This window comes from Leishmania braziliensis, chromosome 33, assembly GCF_000002845.2.
Source record: "Leishmania braziliensis MHOM/BR/75/M2904 complete genome, chromosome 33".
Classification (NCBI taxonomy): domain Eukaryota; phylum Euglenozoa; class Kinetoplastea; order Trypanosomatida; family Trypanosomatidae; genus Leishmania; species Leishmania braziliensis.
This window is the reverse complement of record NC_009325.2, coordinates 1,435,442-1,450,059: the sequence shown is the minus strand read 5'-3', so window position 1 is coordinate 1,450,059 and position 14,618 is coordinate 1,435,442. Positions and strand designations below refer to the sequence as shown.

General features: G+C 57.0%; 6 protein-coding genes and 1 pseudogene across 7 annotated transcripts; all 7 read right to left on the bottom strand.

Annotated features, from left to right (window-relative positions):
- Positions 1–114: 114 nt before the first annotated feature.
- On the bottom strand, positions 115–1,119 carry LBRM_33_3470 (putative cation transporter; the record flags this gene model as incomplete). The annotated part of the gene is made up of 1 exon (XM_001568061.1): positions 115–1,119. The coding sequence occupies one exon, from the start codon at positions 1,117–1,119 to the stop codon at positions 115–117; it is 1,005 nt and encodes a 334-aa protein (XP_001568111.1).
- Positions 1,120–1,982: 863 nt separating this feature from the next.
- On the bottom strand, positions 1,983–2,294 carry LBRM_33_3460 (small nuclear ribonucleoprotein SmD2; the record flags this gene model as incomplete). Its single annotated transcript, XM_001568060.1, has 1 exon — positions 1,983–2,294. One exon carries the CDS (start codon positions 2,292–2,294, stop codon positions 1,983–1,985), a length of 312 nt encoding a protein of 103 aa, XP_001568110.1.
- A 976-nt stretch (positions 2,295–3,270) lies between these two features.
- LBRM_33_3450 (conserved hypothetical protein) lies at positions 3,271–5,088 on the bottom strand (the record flags this gene model as incomplete). The annotated part of the gene is made up of 1 exon (XM_001568059.1): positions 3,271–5,088. The coding sequence occupies one exon, from the start codon at positions 5,086–5,088 to the stop codon at positions 3,271–3,273; it is 1,818 nt and encodes a 605-aa protein (XP_001568109.1).
- Positions 5,089–6,059: 971 nt separating this feature from the next.
- On the bottom strand, positions 6,060–7,658 carry LBRM_33_3440 (conserved hypothetical protein; the record flags this gene model as incomplete). Its single annotated transcript, XM_001568058.1, has 1 exon — positions 6,060–7,658. The coding sequence occupies one exon, from the start codon at positions 7,656–7,658 to the stop codon at positions 6,060–6,062; it is 1,599 nt and encodes a 532-aa protein (XP_001568108.1).
- A 690-nt stretch (positions 7,659–8,348) lies between these two features.
- LBRM_33_3430 (conserved hypothetical protein) lies at positions 8,349–9,809 on the bottom strand (the record flags this gene model as incomplete). Its single annotated transcript, XM_001568057.1, has 1 exon — positions 8,349–9,809. One exon carries the CDS (start codon positions 9,807–9,809, stop codon positions 8,349–8,351), a length of 1,461 nt encoding a protein of 486 aa, XP_001568107.1.
- Positions 9,810–10,451: 642 nt separating this feature from the next.
- LBRM_33_3420 (putative 40S ribosomal protein S13) lies at positions 10,452–10,907 on the bottom strand (the record flags this gene model as incomplete). The annotated part of the gene is made up of 1 exon (XM_001568056.1): positions 10,452–10,907. The coding sequence occupies one exon, from the start codon at positions 10,905–10,907 to the stop codon at positions 10,452–10,454; it is 456 nt and encodes a 151-aa protein (XP_001568106.1).
- Positions 10,908–11,382: 475 nt separating this feature from the next.
- LBRM_33_3411 lies at positions 11,383–14,352 on the bottom strand (annotated as a pseudogene). Its single transcript is given in 4 exon segments — positions 11,383–11,546; positions 11,548–13,008; positions 13,010–13,371; positions 13,373–14,352. Coding segments are annotated over 4 exon segments (2,967 nt in total).
- Positions 14,353–14,618: the final 266 nt, after the last annotated feature.

Here is a 14,618-nt window from a genome sequence, read left to right as displayed (position 1 = left end):
GCAGAGTGACGGTCCAGGGAGGTAAGCAGCGGCACGATAGGCTCAGTTGACTCACGCCCACCCACGCAACTCAATCAGTCGCGCGCTCTCTCTCTCTCTCCTATCGAGACACTCTCACAAGTATTGTCCAATCAGCACCATGATACTAACGCCCGCCCAGAAGGCTATCAGCATGACTAACAGGAACCCACACGGCGAGCGTACGCTGTGAATGTTGGACCGCACATCGGTGTAGAAGTGATCCATCAGTAGCTGAAAGCCGATGTAGAGCAGAATCCCGGCGCACACCGACTCCAGAATACCCTGCGTTAGAAGATACGAACTGCCCTTGGTGTTAATCACTTGCTTGCACACACACATGATGCCGACGGCAGTGCCAAAGGGAGCCGAGAGCACAAAGACGGCAACAAATATGTACTCGGTATGCAGGCTCAGAGCCGTATCCACGATCCGGGAGCCGAGTGCAACGCCCTCGAAGAACTGGTGAAACGACAAGGCGCACATCAGTGTGTAAAGCTCCGCATCGGCACACACACCGACGGTGAGGCCGATGAACAGGCTGTGCAGCGAAACGCCAAACTCCAGCAAGACGGCTGACAAGATCTGCAAGCCAACAGGGTCTTCCGAGTCATCGAGTGCAGGGACAGGCGGGTGGAAGTGTCGATCACCAGCTTTATAGCCAGAGAGCAAATGCTTGCTCTCCTCACTGGTAATGGGGGAGTTGAGAACGGCGCTGCAGTCCTGGACGAAGGCACGCAGGCATGCTTCCAGAGAGTGCATTATTGCAACTGAAATGAGGCAGATGGTGTACGCGAGCGGGTTGGAGAGGTTGCGGATGGCACTCGGCAAGCACTCGCTCGTGAGGGACTGATTAGCCGGTTTCAGCATGTGGATAAGCGCCACCCCGAGCACCACGCCGGTAGCGACAGATTTACCGATTGCATAGGCATACTCGGGTATGTGGAAGGTAGAAGCACGCTTGCCAAGAATTGGAAGTACGGTGCCTAAGAGGGAGCAACCGAGTACAACAAATAGGGCGACAACATGCCACGCAATACTGTAGCTTTCGCTTTTCGGTGCTTCGCAACTCGGCGACCAAGGCGTGTCACGGTAGTCCATGGGTGAATCACTTTGTGTGTGTACGTGTGCGCATATATGCACACTTGATTATGTTTAGTGCTCCATGAAGTTTGGCTCACAAAACCACGGCGTTGTGACAGTACGTCAGAGAGAGAGAGAGTACGTGCGAAGGGAACAAGGCTAAAATGAGTGTAATACAGGAGGAGAGTGCAGCGCAGATGTACCGCTGCCACACCACGCTGCTGCAACAACTACAGATGTCAACATGGGCATCACATAGCGACGGAAAGAAGGTGTCGCAGGATCGCTAACGGCTAGGGGAAAATGGCACCGAAGCACAGCGCAAGTAGAGGATCAGTTGCCAGTCCTAACCCTGATGGGTGATGCAATGCTGATTCGCCGAGCACCGCGATTTGGACGTCCAGCCGCCACGCCACCTCAGTCTACCGCCTTTTGTTGTATGCTGTTTGCTTCACTGTTACGTTGCAGCTAGTACGGCGCTCAGCCGCAACACACACACACACACACACACAAACACATACACACGTCGATGTACACACAAGTGCCACAGCGAGCACCACGCAAAATCGCGCGCTGGTGCTCTCCAAATGATCAGCAAACAACACGCGCTAACCCACACACGAATTTCATCACGTTAACCAAACACACCACAGCGCCGGGCGTCTACGTCGCCCTCTCCGCCATAGTGAATGTGAGTGGCCTTCGTCGACGGTTACGGCGAAGCGCATAGTCCAGTGCCCCAACAGCAAACGAGGATACGAAAAGAGCCACGGCAGTTAATTGGCAGGAATAACAAAGAAAGAAATGGGCGACACAGGCGAGAGCGCCCCGTACGCCTGCCGTAGTGGTCTTCTACCCCATCTGGTTGCCGCGACACTCATCTAGGGCAGCTTCACAATGAAAACCACCGACTCTCCACGCAAGAAGAGATTTTCGATGGTGCGCTGTTTCTGCTCGGAGCCGTGGCTTTCAGTGATCTCCTGGACGCCTTTCAGCACGAGATTGAAGTGCTTATCAAAGGCGATCACATGTGCCAGCAGTGCCTTGCTGTTGCGGCACTGGATAAAGACTCGCTTGTTCTCCTTCATGGAAGTGTCTAGAAGGCTGAAGGGGCCGTCTGCAACAGTGGTGCGCAGCAGCTCCTTCGTCTTGGTCTCCGTCCTGGCGACCTTTTTAGGCTGTTCCGAGTCCATTCTTGTCGTTGCCTCACCGTTTCTATACGTACGCGTGTGTGTCCTATTCGATGACCTCAGCCACCTTCACTGTCAAGGGAACAAGCGTGCCTGGGTGTGCTTGTTAAGCGGACGTGAGGAAGGACGCGGACGTACACGGCTCAGTCAGTTAAGAAAGGGGCTGGGGTTTCCAGCGCAGAGGAAATCGATGTCCGATAGAGGGGTAGGCGGCAGGCGTCGGTCGCACCAATGTAGGGGTGGTCCAACAGAGGTGAGATGCTCAGAGAAACAGAAATGGAATTCGAGTGGTGAGGCAAGAGAGGAAAGGGGAGTGGGTTAAAGAGGGTCACAGTGCAAAGATGCACATGCACCTCTCTGTACAGCTCAGGAGAGTGTGCAGAGGAACGGTTCAAGTGGAGTGGGCCGTAGTGAAAGTGCCAGAGAAGACGTGTGGAGGGTCAATCACAGGCAACATCGATGATGCCGTCACGTGGGTGCGCTGCATCTTCTTCCTCTTGTAAACTTCGCCTATGGGGGCTGACGCCCTTGTCCAAGTTGATTTTCTTTCTAAAAGGCAATGGGCGCACGAACGCCAGCAAGAAAAGCATGTGTGTTTGGCGCTGAAGTCCTACTCAGCAAAGGACAGCGATGATGGAGAGAAAGCAGGGGCGATCAAACAGGGGTGCAGGCTAGTTAGAGGCGTGACAGTGTCTGCGAGCAAAAGTGTAAGTGCTGATGGAGGGGGGGGGGGTGGGCGGATATGGGATTCAGTAAGTTATGCGCGCACGCGAGAGTAGGTGTATATGCACCCGCCCGCTGTTTTGCCGCCGTGAAAGAGAAACGAGAACGACAGCGCCCTGAGTGGGGAGGACCGCAATTATGGCAAAGAAGCAACACAAACACAAACGAAGCGAGAAAGTGACAACCCCGCCACAGCGTGACAGAAGGGGTGGAAAAGAGTTTCTTCCCATGCATGACGGCTGCTGCGTGCAAGACGTCACGGCTGCGGTGTCTCGTACTGGTATGCTTCGCCCGTGTTGGGGTCAACATAGACGTTGACGGTACCGGCAGCGTCGTACTCCTGCTCCGCTGCCTCATCATTGTTCTCTCCCGCCTGCGTGGCATATTGGTAGATTTCACCGGTTGTCTGGTCGACGTACTCATAAGTCTCTCCCGTCTCCGGACCTCCGTACTGGTACCCACTTGCATCAGCATCAGCGTCCGCCGTTGTGTATTGGTATGCTTCCACGGTGTACGGGTCTAGATTGGTTTGGTAGCCGTCATCGGGTGCGGCGTCTTCAGCATCCTCTGCAGCGTGGACTTCGGATGTCTGCCCCTGTTCCTGATCTGCTGTAGTGGCATCGGTTGTGTACTGATACATCTCCCCCCTCTTGGGGTCAGCGTAGGTCTCGTAGATCGCGTTGTCGCCCGTGGTACTGCTAGGCTGCTGCGACGCTTGTGGTGCCGCTGCCGCCGCCGTAGCCACAGCCCCGCCTGCACTGTATGCGCCATCGTCCACGTACTGGTACGTCTCAGCAGTGTTCGGGTCGACGTAGGTCTGAGGCGTTCCCGCCTCGGCCTGTGCAGCGATGTTGGCATCGTAGTAACTACCGTTCGCATTCATAGCCCACTCCAGTGTCGTGCTGCTGATACCGGCGGCAGATGTGTCGAAACCAGGCGGCGGGCCGTTCTCTGCGCCCTGCGCATCGCCCGAGGTCATGTACCTCTGCATGTTGTGCATCTCATCATCCATGATGCGGCGGCGCTCTTGCTTCTTGGCCCATTGCCGTCCTCGGTACCACATATAGCGGAACAGAATGGCGCAGACAGGAAGTATCGCAATGAGGACCAAAGCCCAGTAGTTAAAGCTAGCGGGACACTCGAGCTTCACACGGGTGATGGTGTGGCTTCGGTTGCTCTCGCTCGTGGAGAAGAGCACCGCATGCATGCCGCGATTTCGCAGCTCCACAGCCTCGGCGGTTATCCTCAACGCGGGATTGCCCACGGGCGGACCCACTCTCTGCGGCGAGCCTAAAAAAGCAGCGCGCACATCGGCGACGTAGGCCAGAACCGCCTCCAACGCATTTGGTAAGCCTGTCACTTCCACGACGGTGTATTGTGACGTTATTGACGGCGCATGAACATCTATGCTCATGGTGCACACCATCTTGGGAATGGGGCCGCATAGATACGCAGAGAAGTACGCCTTTACGTCAGATGACGGTGAGAGAATGTAGACTGTCGTCACAGGGACCTCTGCGGCAGCGCAGGCGGGAAGGTAGAAATACGTATTCGAGCTGCGGCACGGCACAGTATAGACGCCAGCAAAGACGTCAAGACTGGTGAGCGGGGTGCCGAGAACTGTGGCGCAGGCCGACGTCAGACGTGTCAGGACCGTCGAGATGGCCATGCTGTTGCTGTCTGCCCACTGCGAGAGTTGATAGTACGTGAAGTTGCCTGCAAAAGCGGTCAAAGTAACGACGCTCAGCTGGAGGGCGAGCGTGGTGCTCGAGACCCGTACGAGAAACGCGTAACAGTGGCTGACACCGACTGTAAAACTACTACACACCGTGTTGTTCACTGTGGGTGTGAGTACGGCCAGTGCGGCAGTGGTCGCTGGCCATTTGGGTCCCCCGTCAGCTTCGCTTAGGGTAATATTCAACACGTGTGAAGTAAGCGCCGTCGCAACGGTGGAGCTCGCAACCGTCAGCTCGCCGGAGCAAGCACCGAGTACAATTAGCAAAACAAGGGCTACCGCTGAGAGCGGCGTCACGCGGCTCCGCATGCCCGCGGGGCGGTGTGTAGCATATCGCATTAGGAATGCACAAAGGAGATAGAGTGCTATCACTGCGCTTGAGAAAGGCGGTGCGAGTAAGTGGGAAGGTGTCGCCACCCCAGTGGTTTAGGGGAAGACAAATAAGACAGCCAAAGGGGTAGAAATAAGAACGACGGAGAGGGATAGTGGAGCGAGAAGCGCTGCTCTGCTTGTGTATGGGCATACCAATGTAAGCGAGTGTAAAACACCAGCGCAGAGGAAGAAGCAAGTCATGCATTCATGCCTCATCACACGCCTCTCCTACACCGCGGAGAGTCGCACTCCTGACGCGTTGCCAACAGTGACGGAGGCTTGACGCCGCCCCGGCTACACCTACTCTTCACTTAGCCATAGCAACTCAAACGCCACCGCTCAACTCATGTGTTATGGCACAGCACCGACGGCAATGAATGCGACAGGCAGGGGTGGACAAAGTGGAGTGCGGGTGGGTGAAGAAGTGAGAGAAGAGAACGATCCAGCAAGACGCTGCTCAGCATAGAGGGAGTCCTTTGAGGGAGCGCCAAGAGAAGAATGTCAGTCTGTTTCGCAACTTGTGTACGGCTCAAGGGCCAACATCATTGCAGAGAGAGAGAGAGAAGACAGCGATACACGTGCCGTCACGCATAGAGGAACGCAGGGTGAGCAGGAACGGTGCCGCTGCACATAGGTGAGAGAACGGTGACAAAACGAAAAGACTCGCCACCCATGTTCATCAGAACGGCGGCTATGATACATCATTCCACATCCCTCCAACATTTCATCTGTCATACGTCAGCAGCGCAGAGACTTTGAGAGGAGGGACAAAGAGAACAAGGGGAAGGTAAGGCCTATTGCCAGGGGTAGTCGGCGTAGTAACTGCAAAACTGGTGTTCGCCGATTTGTTTGGGACTCGGGCACCAGGGCGAGAGTCGTAGGAATGAAGGGATACCGACGCCCCGCCAGACGCCATCCTGGTCGTCTCCACAGCGACCTCACTGCAGACTCGAAGCCCTCTCGTACGGCAGCGCCGGAAGCGAGGCGACATGGCGGCGCGTTAGCTGCTCCGAGACATAGGCGGCATAGGCACCCTGCGTCGGTGTCATCCCAATGGCGACAACACTTCCGTCGGCGCTTGGTGAGAGAGCTGGGTTTGCTTGCAGGGTCTCACGCTGCGCCGCTGTGGGGTTCCCAAGTGGTTTTACATGTTCTTTCTGTGTTGCAGAGCCGAGAATGACGCCGTGCACACCGCTGCCGTGCGAGGTGCCCACGACTCGGAAGATCTGTTGCGGGGTTGAAGCGCCACGCGGATGAGGGGGAGCCCCTTCCTGCCGGGATGGCGGCGCCAGCGCCGGAAAGGCGGGGTTGGCTCTTAGCGCCGGTAGAATTTCACCAAGCAGTGCCTCTGGGGCTACTACTGTGGAACGAGTTTGCACAGTCGCCTGTGAAGCCTCCTTGAGATTCGATGGCGCTGCAGCGATTGTCGAGTGCGGTAGGGCCACAATGATAGAGCGCAGAAGTGCACGAAACTCGGCACGCTCTGCATCAGCGAAGGCGCACCGTTCCTCTAGCTCAGCACACCGTGCCACCAGGCGCGACTCCAAGTCTGTCAGTGACGCGTTGTCGGCCTTTGCCGGCATCAGTAGTGAGTCCGCCTTGCATCGCATCAGCGACGTGAATTCGTCTCGCTTCACCGCACACTCATCCATGTCTTTGAGTCGCTTCTTCAAGGACCGAACGGTCTCCTGCAGCTCGGCGACAACTCCAGTCGACTGCGCACCGACTAAGTCAGCGGTACCCTTCCTGGCTCTCTGCAGTCGATCTTGGAGGTGGGCCACCGTATCGTGGAAGTCCCTGGATTGCTGGTCCACGACGGATGTGAGGCGTTCCGTGAGGTCGCGCAGCAGGATCTGCCGAAGAGACAGGAGGAGAGGGGAACGGGAAATAATCGCTTCGATCGTGTGCCCGTCAACTGTGGCCTCTGTGGGGGCGCTCATGACCAATGACACGTCACCGTCGCTAGCTTCACTGGCGCAGTCGTTCTGTGTCAATCCCAACATAGGAAGCCACGAGGTAATGCTCCGCAACGCAGCTGATTGCTGTGTTGTTTGATCCCGCAGCTGCGCCACCTCCTGCTGCAGACCAGCGCTCCCCGTTGGGCGCGTGGATAGGGTTGCTGTCGCGGACTCAAGCAGCGTTCGAAGGGCTTCGTTCTCGGCTAGAAGACGACGTGCCACGGCCACCATTCCTAGTATGTTTTCTGTTGAGCTGCCCTCGGTGGTGGTGGTGGCAGTAACGAAACGATTAAGCAGCCTCTGGGCATCATCCTCGGCTGTGACACCACTCGCCTCAGTGGGATGCACTGCAAGTGTGGCCGCCATCTCTTGCCTGTGATACGATAGTAAAAAGCGCTGAATAGCATCTACGTCACCGGTGACAGAGCGAACATTCGCTGCGCACGTCTCGACTCGAGCACGGATACATTTCAGATCAGTTTCCCACTCATTTGCCAAGTTGTTTAGGCGACCCTCAAGCACCGACGTATCCAGACGGATAAGCACCTCGCTATCGCTGACACCACTGCGGCTGAGCATTCTGCCGTTCCAGGTGAATCAGGAGAGGCGAAAAAAGAGAAGCAGCGGTCTACGTGCTTTGAATGCCAAGGAAATAGTTAGACAGAGAGAGGAGAAAGGGAAAGCGAGAAGAGTATCCTCCGAGGAGTTGCTGCAGGGGGGGGGGGGGGGGCACTGCAAGATTTGTGTGCCCGTCCATTCACCACCACAGAAAAGGTCAGCAAAGTGGGCAGCGTTGACGAGTGCATCCAGAGTCCATTCCTTCACCTTACCGCCCGCTCGCCATCGCTTCCTGTCCCTGTAGTTTGAAGAAGAGTCTAGGTGACAAGGGCAGTAACGGTGATGGAGAGGAATCGAGCTGTTAATGGCCACAGAGATTATCAGAATCGCCGGTGGCCTGACTGTAACCCGTAGGGCTCCGCCAGTGTACGTCTTTATTTGTGCGCTTTTCGCAAATGCAAGCGAGCCTCGACTCATTCCGCACGGACGTTACGTTATTAGCGAATGAGGCCCGGTGAGGCGAGAAGTGTTGAAAAAGCGCCGTCACACCCGACAGCATTCGAGTCTGTGAGACACGAGCGAAAGCCACACTAGGCGAACTCGATATGAAAGTAGAGAGGGCAAGTGGGGAGGGAAAAGGGGAGGGGAAGCTAAGGGCCTTCCCTCCCCTCTATCTCACACTTCACTTCATTCTGCCGTTGCACGCAAGGTCTACAGCGGGTGCGCGTACCGCTGCTCCTTTTCCTGCCTGTAGGCCAGCATCTCTTCCCGTACAATCTGCACCATGTCCTCAGAGCGTGGCAACAGAATGCGGCGCAGCGCACGGATGGAAGGGATACTGGAGGGACTTGCCGCGTACGAGTACTGCGCCACCTCCTCGAGCCGCAGGTGCTGCTGGGCATGAAAAAGCCCGGTAATGCGATTCCACACATGTGTCCAGATGCCATCTTGAGCAGAGTTTCCAGTGAGCGCGGCCAGACGCTGCATTTCACGCGCCTCGTCGGCCTTGCGCCGCCGCTCGTTGTGGCGCTCCTCAAAAGTCGTGTCCATCGGATGCGATGCGCTCGGGTTCTTGACGTCGAGAGCCGACACCATGGGGACCGGCTCCACCTTTGTCAGTGCGCAGCCCCTGTTCACTCTCAAAGCCTCCCACACCAGATAGCCCACCCCGCTTCCACTAGGTCTCGTCTGTTCTTCTGTCCTCGCCTCCTTTTCACGCAGCTCCTCCTCTGCAGCCCGTGTCTTCAGGTCGGCGAGGCTGTCACGCTCACGCGCAATGGCCTCCAGTACGGATTTGAAATCCGGCTTGTGACGGCGCAGCTCTTCCGCAGCATCTTTAAAGTCCGCCTTTCGCTTTAGCTCCAGCGCGGCTATGTCCGCCTCTATAGCCTCGACAAAGTCGTCGTAGTGAGAAGCGAAGAGGCGTAGCTCGTAGAACTGCTGGAGAGATTCCATAAGTGCCCACACCGTGAGCAGCTTCAGCAGCACCGTCATGTAGTAGTAGAAGTTATCCGTCCACTCCCACTTGTTATAGGCGATGATGACATGCTTGAGCTTTGTCACGTTGCGCTCAAACTCCTCGCGCGTGTCGCCAAATAGCATCGCATCCTTCTGGAAGTCAAGGTCCACGAGTAAAAAGTGCTCCCTGGCGCTCATGGTGATGCCCTCAATGTTCTTCATGTACTCCTTTCGCTTTTGTATCCTCTGCTCAGGGGTGAGGACCTCGTCAATGGGCAGGCCGTTTTCGTCGAACTTGGGCACAATCGAGGCCGACCCGGTGTACGGCTGCCACGGCCGCAGGAACCGGAGTCGCTTGTCTTCTTTGACACCAAAACCAGCGCCGAGCCCACTTTTGCTCGGCGCTCCGTGCGGCGTAACGAGAGAGGTGAAGTCGGTGGTTGAGAGCCGGTAGGCGTCAAAATCGGTCCTCTCGCGCTGCTTTGGCGGGAGGTTGGCCACCGCGACGCCGCCGCTGACGCTCTCAGGAGCCTTGAAGAGCTGACTCATGAGTACCCTGTCATCGGCGCTGTTACGACGTGCAAAACCCTTCTCGGCTGCCTCCTTTTGCTTCTGCTCCCATTTCGCCTTCTCCTCGCTCACCGAGTTGGAGATGTGAAGGGAAGACAGCCGTGCGGTCCTTCGAACGGTGCGCGACGCCCACGAGCGCCGCATTGGTTGATGGCGTGCGACAAGTTGAGGGAACGAAAGGGCTGAAATGATCTGAGCGATTGCACACTTCTTGCACACACCCACAGTTGTCTATGAGTGCACCGGAGCTGCGTGTGCACGAAAAAGCGGGATGATGGGGGGTATGCGTATGTGAGTTGGTGCGCACCAGGGAAGGAAGTGCCGCCATAACAGAGAGGAAGGGGAGTGAGAGAACGATGAGTACAAAGTCCATGGAAGACAGACTACAGGCACTCACGCACGTGCCTCTGCCCCCCAATTCGCTGGAGCTCACTTTGCATTGAAATCAACGCCACTCCAGGTGTATCAGCACCACCAGCCAAAAGGGCTCCCAACATGGTATGCAGCAGAGGGGGCCACGGGGGTAGGCCCCTCACGCCTACCTTTGCAAATGGCGGCATGACATCGTGCGACAACCCCTCGCCCCCTTTTGTCTCCATCCAGCACGTGGCAGAAGAGAGAGAGAGAGACAAGCAGCGAGTACACTTGTTGGTTGGCACATCGAAAGCGAAGAAGAGAGGGAAACGAAAAGGAGAAAAAGAGGTCCCACACACAGCACAGAGCGAGGGATGCAGTCCACCGCATCGAAGGACTGAGGCGAGTAACACGTGACGTCTACTCACACCCTTACGCGACCATGGCGGAGGCCGTGCTAGACTCATACTTCCAGGTGGGCGGCAGCTGCTTGACGCGCTTGTAGTAGCGGGCCAGGCGGTGGATGCGGGACTCGACCAGAATGAGGCGGTACTTGGTGTCACGGTCCGTCGTGTGGCGTTCGAGGTGCTTGCGCATCTGGGTGGCGCGCTTCACAAGGAAGTACAGATCCTCTGGGATCTCTGGGGCGAGACCGTTGTGCTTGAGGATGCGCAGGATCTTGCGGCCTGTCACGTTCTTCACCTGGGCAATGCCCATGGAATCACGCAACTCCATGCCAATCTGACTGGGCATCATACCCTTGCGGGAGCTTTTGCACACCATCTTCACCACGTTGCGGCTTGCGATCTTAAGCCACGCCGGGGGAGTGCGGCGGTAGGGGAGCGCGGACGAGGCCTTTCCCCGCCCGTTGCCGTGCATGCGCACCATTGTTGTCTCTTACGCTTGTGGTAGACTGAAAAACCAGCGTGTGTGGCCGGAGAAAGAGAGGGGTGGAACTTGTGCAAGCGACCCGCAAAGGCGAGAAAGAGCGGAAAGAAGATGGAGGTCGAGGCGGAGGAGGAGAGAGGAGAGACGGCAGGTATACGAACAGCAGCAGACGCGCCGTCGGTGTGGATAAAGACAGACTCCACAGAAAACCAAAAAGAACAGCAAAGACCGGAGCCCAGCACAACCGAGGCGTGCACCAGTGCATCCGTCAAGCCACCCACGCGTGTGTAGTTCGCCATACCGCACACAGACAGTGTACGATCGAAATTGTCTCTCTGCCTCGTGCTCGCACATTACGCTTTGGCTTCTCGACAGTCTAAGAGAGCGGTGGGGAGGGGGAGAGGGAGGAGTACGCGGCATACGTGCTGCTGCATCCACAGAAGGCACACAGGAAACACTCTCAGCTTGGAGAGCTTTAGACGCATGCAGCGAGTACCTCCTGTCGTGCTTCGCCGAGTACATCGGCGCATCCCAGGTGTTCCATGTACGCAAGAACAGCAGCAGTTACGTCACTCGGAGATTTCTTGATGAAGTCCCAGGTGCTACTGGGGGAGGAGCTCAGGCCGCAGAGGAGTTTGTACGGTCCTGTCGAGCGATGAGAGAAAAGGGTGCAGCTCCTTCTCGAACAGCTTCTGCTTGCTTGCCTGGCTGTGGCGAGTATCAAGATTGATCCATGGAAACGGCCAGGGTGCGGCAGAAGATGGCCAGCGAGGAGAGGGGCATGAGGAGAGCTTCTTCATGTACGCAGATGGCAAGATGTACTGACAACACGTCATACGGCCTCCGAGGCTGATACGTACTTCGGGAGCTAAGGCCACCACCGCATCCACCAAACGACACGCTGCGGCGGTGAAGTGAAGAAACTGTATTGTGTCCATAAAGAGGGCAAGGTTTAGCCACCAGCCGAACGAGCGCTGAAGATCCAGCAGGTTTCCCCGCTGGGCTCACCGCACCGGTGGGATCGCCTAAGCAGGCGCTTTGAAGCGACGCGTGTGTGGTGAGCGCAGCGAAAAGAAGGAAAGGAGGCACGCAACACCTCCGCAATTGCCTCCTTTTCGGCCTTCACGGAGGTCTACGCCGTTACGAAAGAGAGCGTGCAGCACTCGCGGTGCCGCCTCATCACGTTGCGTCGGCTGACTGAGGAGTACCCACGCAACGGGACCGCACACGCACGAAACGGTCTGCAAGACGTAGCATTGCTCTACAGCCTATTGCAGGACCTCCACGCGAACAGCCGCCGAAGCAAGTCCAGACGACGAATGCGCGCGGGCGCATATTATGCAGTGAAGAGCAGCAAAAGTAGCTAAGGCCCAGCAGCTCCACTTGTCACGTGCCAACTACAGGGCGTACTCCTCCGTCAGTGAGGCAGTGGCGAGAAAGGAAAGTGGTTCCGCACCCTGCATTTCCCCGAGCTCGCGTGCATCGCTGCGTAGCAGCATTCACGTGTGGGCAGCGAGGAAGTCGACAAGAGAGCAGAGGTCAGGGCGACACGACTGGGAAGATGTGCGACAGAAGTGCAGTCCTACGTTGCACAATCGGATTACGAGCTCGCGGATGTGCAGCGAGTATGCTAGAGTGGATGGCACAAGTGAGAGGCCGAGGACATCTTTCCATGTAAGCCTCAGAGATGCCGCAACACTACGACTGGTGGCGTGGTGGCAGAGTTGAATGAACCCCTGCACCCAAAGGGCGATATGGCAAGAGAGATCCGTCATGCTAGCGGGCGCAAAACACAGCGATGTGCACAGGGTTGAGGCTGCGCTGACGATACTAAGTGCGCCCCCGTTGGGCAACTGCTACACGATCAGTTGTATCCATTCCGGCGACAATAATGGCCTCTACCACTCGCGTGAGCAGAGTTCGTCGACAAGGCTACCCGCCGCATACACGCACGCGTACTCCACGCACACCCCACAGTCGTCCCTGGATTCCACCATGCTTATATACAGTGGCTGCAAAAGGGTTGCCAGCTGCATACACAGTATCGGATTCTTCGAACGATAGAAGCAGTCAGTAAGTGCATCGGTCACCATGACTTGCGCGCCAGTGGGTGGTGTGAAGAAGCAGCTCCGATACTTCCGTGAGCAGCTCTTCCTGGATAGTGCCATGCAATGCGTCAACGACGGCATCCTCGCTAGTCTCGTGCACACGGCTTACGGAGCGCAGGGCGAGTGTCACCGCTTCTGTGAGACACCCATCCATGACCGGAGTCGCGCGCAGCAGTCTGTTCACCGTCACGATGACGAGGGGACGCCGAGTAGAATGACGCTCAAAGTACGATTCCAGTACCGCCCACGCCATATTTGCAGCGTCGCCCGGCTCCAGCTCATCGGGGCGAAGCATAAAGTGAATAAGACACGAGAAAAGGCTGTCGGCACCGACCACATCAGGGTAGAGTTGCAGTATTAATGAGAGACCTCTGCGGTTGCTCCGTAAAGTCACGCAGCTCTGCGCGCACACCACCGCCCTCGGCGGCTGACATCGTCTGGAGATAAACAAGAAAAAAAGCCGCAGCGGAGAACGGTGGCAACGGACTCGACTTCCGTGACGAGCCGGGAGACCACGGCGAACAACACGGTGCAGTTCAAAGCGAAGATATCGAGCGAGGACCCGTCAACGGCCCCAACTTCTCCACGCACGTCAGGACCGCCGCTCGAACAAACTGCCGCAGCGCGGCAGCCTCTTGCCCGACAGAGTGGCGAGGCCGTTTGCGTATCAGATCAAGGAGCAGCTGCATGACAGTCGTCCGCAGCGGCAGTGTAGTGAGCTGGGCATCAAGCAGGAAGCCAGCGACGCCGTTGGCAAGAAAGCTCCACAGGCAGTAGTTTCTGTAACTCTCCGAAACGACTGCGCACAACGTGACACCACCACGAGCGTTTCCTGCTGCAAATTTCACCTCACACTGGCGCAACCACTCCGGCCACTCCCTTGTCGGTTTTTTGCTGCTGCTGCGCGGAAGGCTCCGCTGCGACAAGGTGCAGGACGCGCGTCGTGACAGCACTGCGTTCGCTAAACTACGACCCCGTGCATCAGCCCTTCAGAGAGAAGGGCGGATGAGTGCATCGCCGGCGTTCACGGCGTTGGCACACAAATCAAGGAGGACCAAATCGGCTGACTTGCGGGTGGACTGGTCGACATCGCCGCGAAGGCGTGTCACAGCGCTGAGCTGCGCCAACTGCACAGCTATGCGCCAGCTGATACCACCAAGGTGAAAGGTGTAGTGAGTCCGTGAGTGGTCACTGTGTGGGGCGGGTGCACAAAGTGCGAAGGGGCCGAGCAAAGGTGATGACGTGTAGCGATGAAAACACCCACAAAAAACGCCGCGCGAGGGTCGGGTAAGAAAGGGAAAGGTAGAGGAGAGAAAGCTGAGCGAGCACGACACACATCAAGTCCACCGGGAAGTCCCACAGAGGTTCCTCCTTCTTCCACCGCCGCCGCTCACTGCGTTGCACAGCCCCCAACAGTGCTCGCGTGTGTGTGTTTGTGTGTGTGGTATGACGTGCTTGAGGTACATCGGAACGCTCATCCCCTCGTCTCTGCCTCTCTGCCTAACGATGTGAACTTGAGACACGCACAGAGCTAGAAAAGCATCGCGCGTGTTGACAGTCGTGACATCCCTAGCGATGGCTTGACACTCCGAAGATGACTCTC